Source organism: Propithecus coquereli, unplaced genomic scaffold (genome assembly GCF_000956105.1).
Source record: "Propithecus coquereli isolate 6110/MARCELLA unplaced genomic scaffold, Pcoq_1.0 Scaffold93, whole genome shotgun sequence".
Lineage (NCBI taxonomy): Eukaryota > Metazoa > Chordata > Mammalia > Primates > Indriidae > Propithecus > Propithecus coquereli.
In genome coordinates this window covers 4,414,442-4,415,256 of record NW_012155618.1, presented here as the reverse complement: position 1 = coordinate 4,415,256, position 815 = coordinate 4,414,442, and the positions used below count along the sequence as shown (strand labels likewise).

Below are 815 nucleotides of genomic sequence, written 5' to 3'. Positions count from 1 at the left end.
CAGAAAATCAAAGTGAAAGATTAATAAATCTGATAACACAAAAATTTCAAAACATTTGAATGTTAAAAAACCATCACAAACAAAATAAAAAACCAAAACAAACTGGTAAGTTTACATCAAGTAGAATGAAGCACTAAAAATTTTAAGCTATAAGGAGTTGTTCATCCACACTAAGAAAACTAAAAAAAACTAAAAAAGAAAAAGAAAAAATCCCCACTAAGAATCAAAAAGATGACAGGGCAAAGGAGACAAATAATTCACAAGAAGGAAAACTACACATAGCTAATAAAGGGTTCACTTGAGATCAAAATACAATATATAAAAACAAAACCCATTTTTTTCTAGTAAACTAATAAAACTGGCAAAATTGTTCTGGAGGACAATTTGTCAATATGTTTCATATGAGCCTTAAAAATATTTAGACTTAATGATTCATTTTCTTTGGCTTATTTCATTTTCTAGGAATTTTTCTTCAATGGATGAAAGTTTAACAAAAATTTAAATACAAAATTTTATACAGTGTTACTTATAGCAAAATAACTACAAAAATCTAAATGTCCAATATTAAGGGAATGTTTAATATTACAGTATGTTAAAAACACATAGGAAAAATACTAGAGAAAAGTATTTAATTGTAAGATGTAGACTTTTTGTAATTGCATGGTAAGGGGCGCTTCTCCAAAAAAGAAAATGATATAAATATTTACATGTACCTTTTCATTAAGGCAGTCAATTAAATTTTCCACATAAATTTTCATGCTTTTATAGAATTTATAATTCAGAGCTTGATCTGATGAACTCTCTAGATGCTGGAT

General features: G+C 26.4%; 1 protein-coding gene across 1 annotated transcript in view; it reads right to left on the bottom strand.

Annotated features, from left to right (window-relative positions):
* GCFC2 (GC-rich sequence DNA-binding factor 2) overlaps positions 1–815 on the bottom strand; it is a 61,747-nt gene that overhangs the window by 29,451 nt on the left and 31,481 nt on the right. The window contains 1 exon segment of the mRNA XM_012664864.1: positions 616–809. Coding sequence (XP_012520318.1) covers positions 616–809 — 194 coding nt within the window.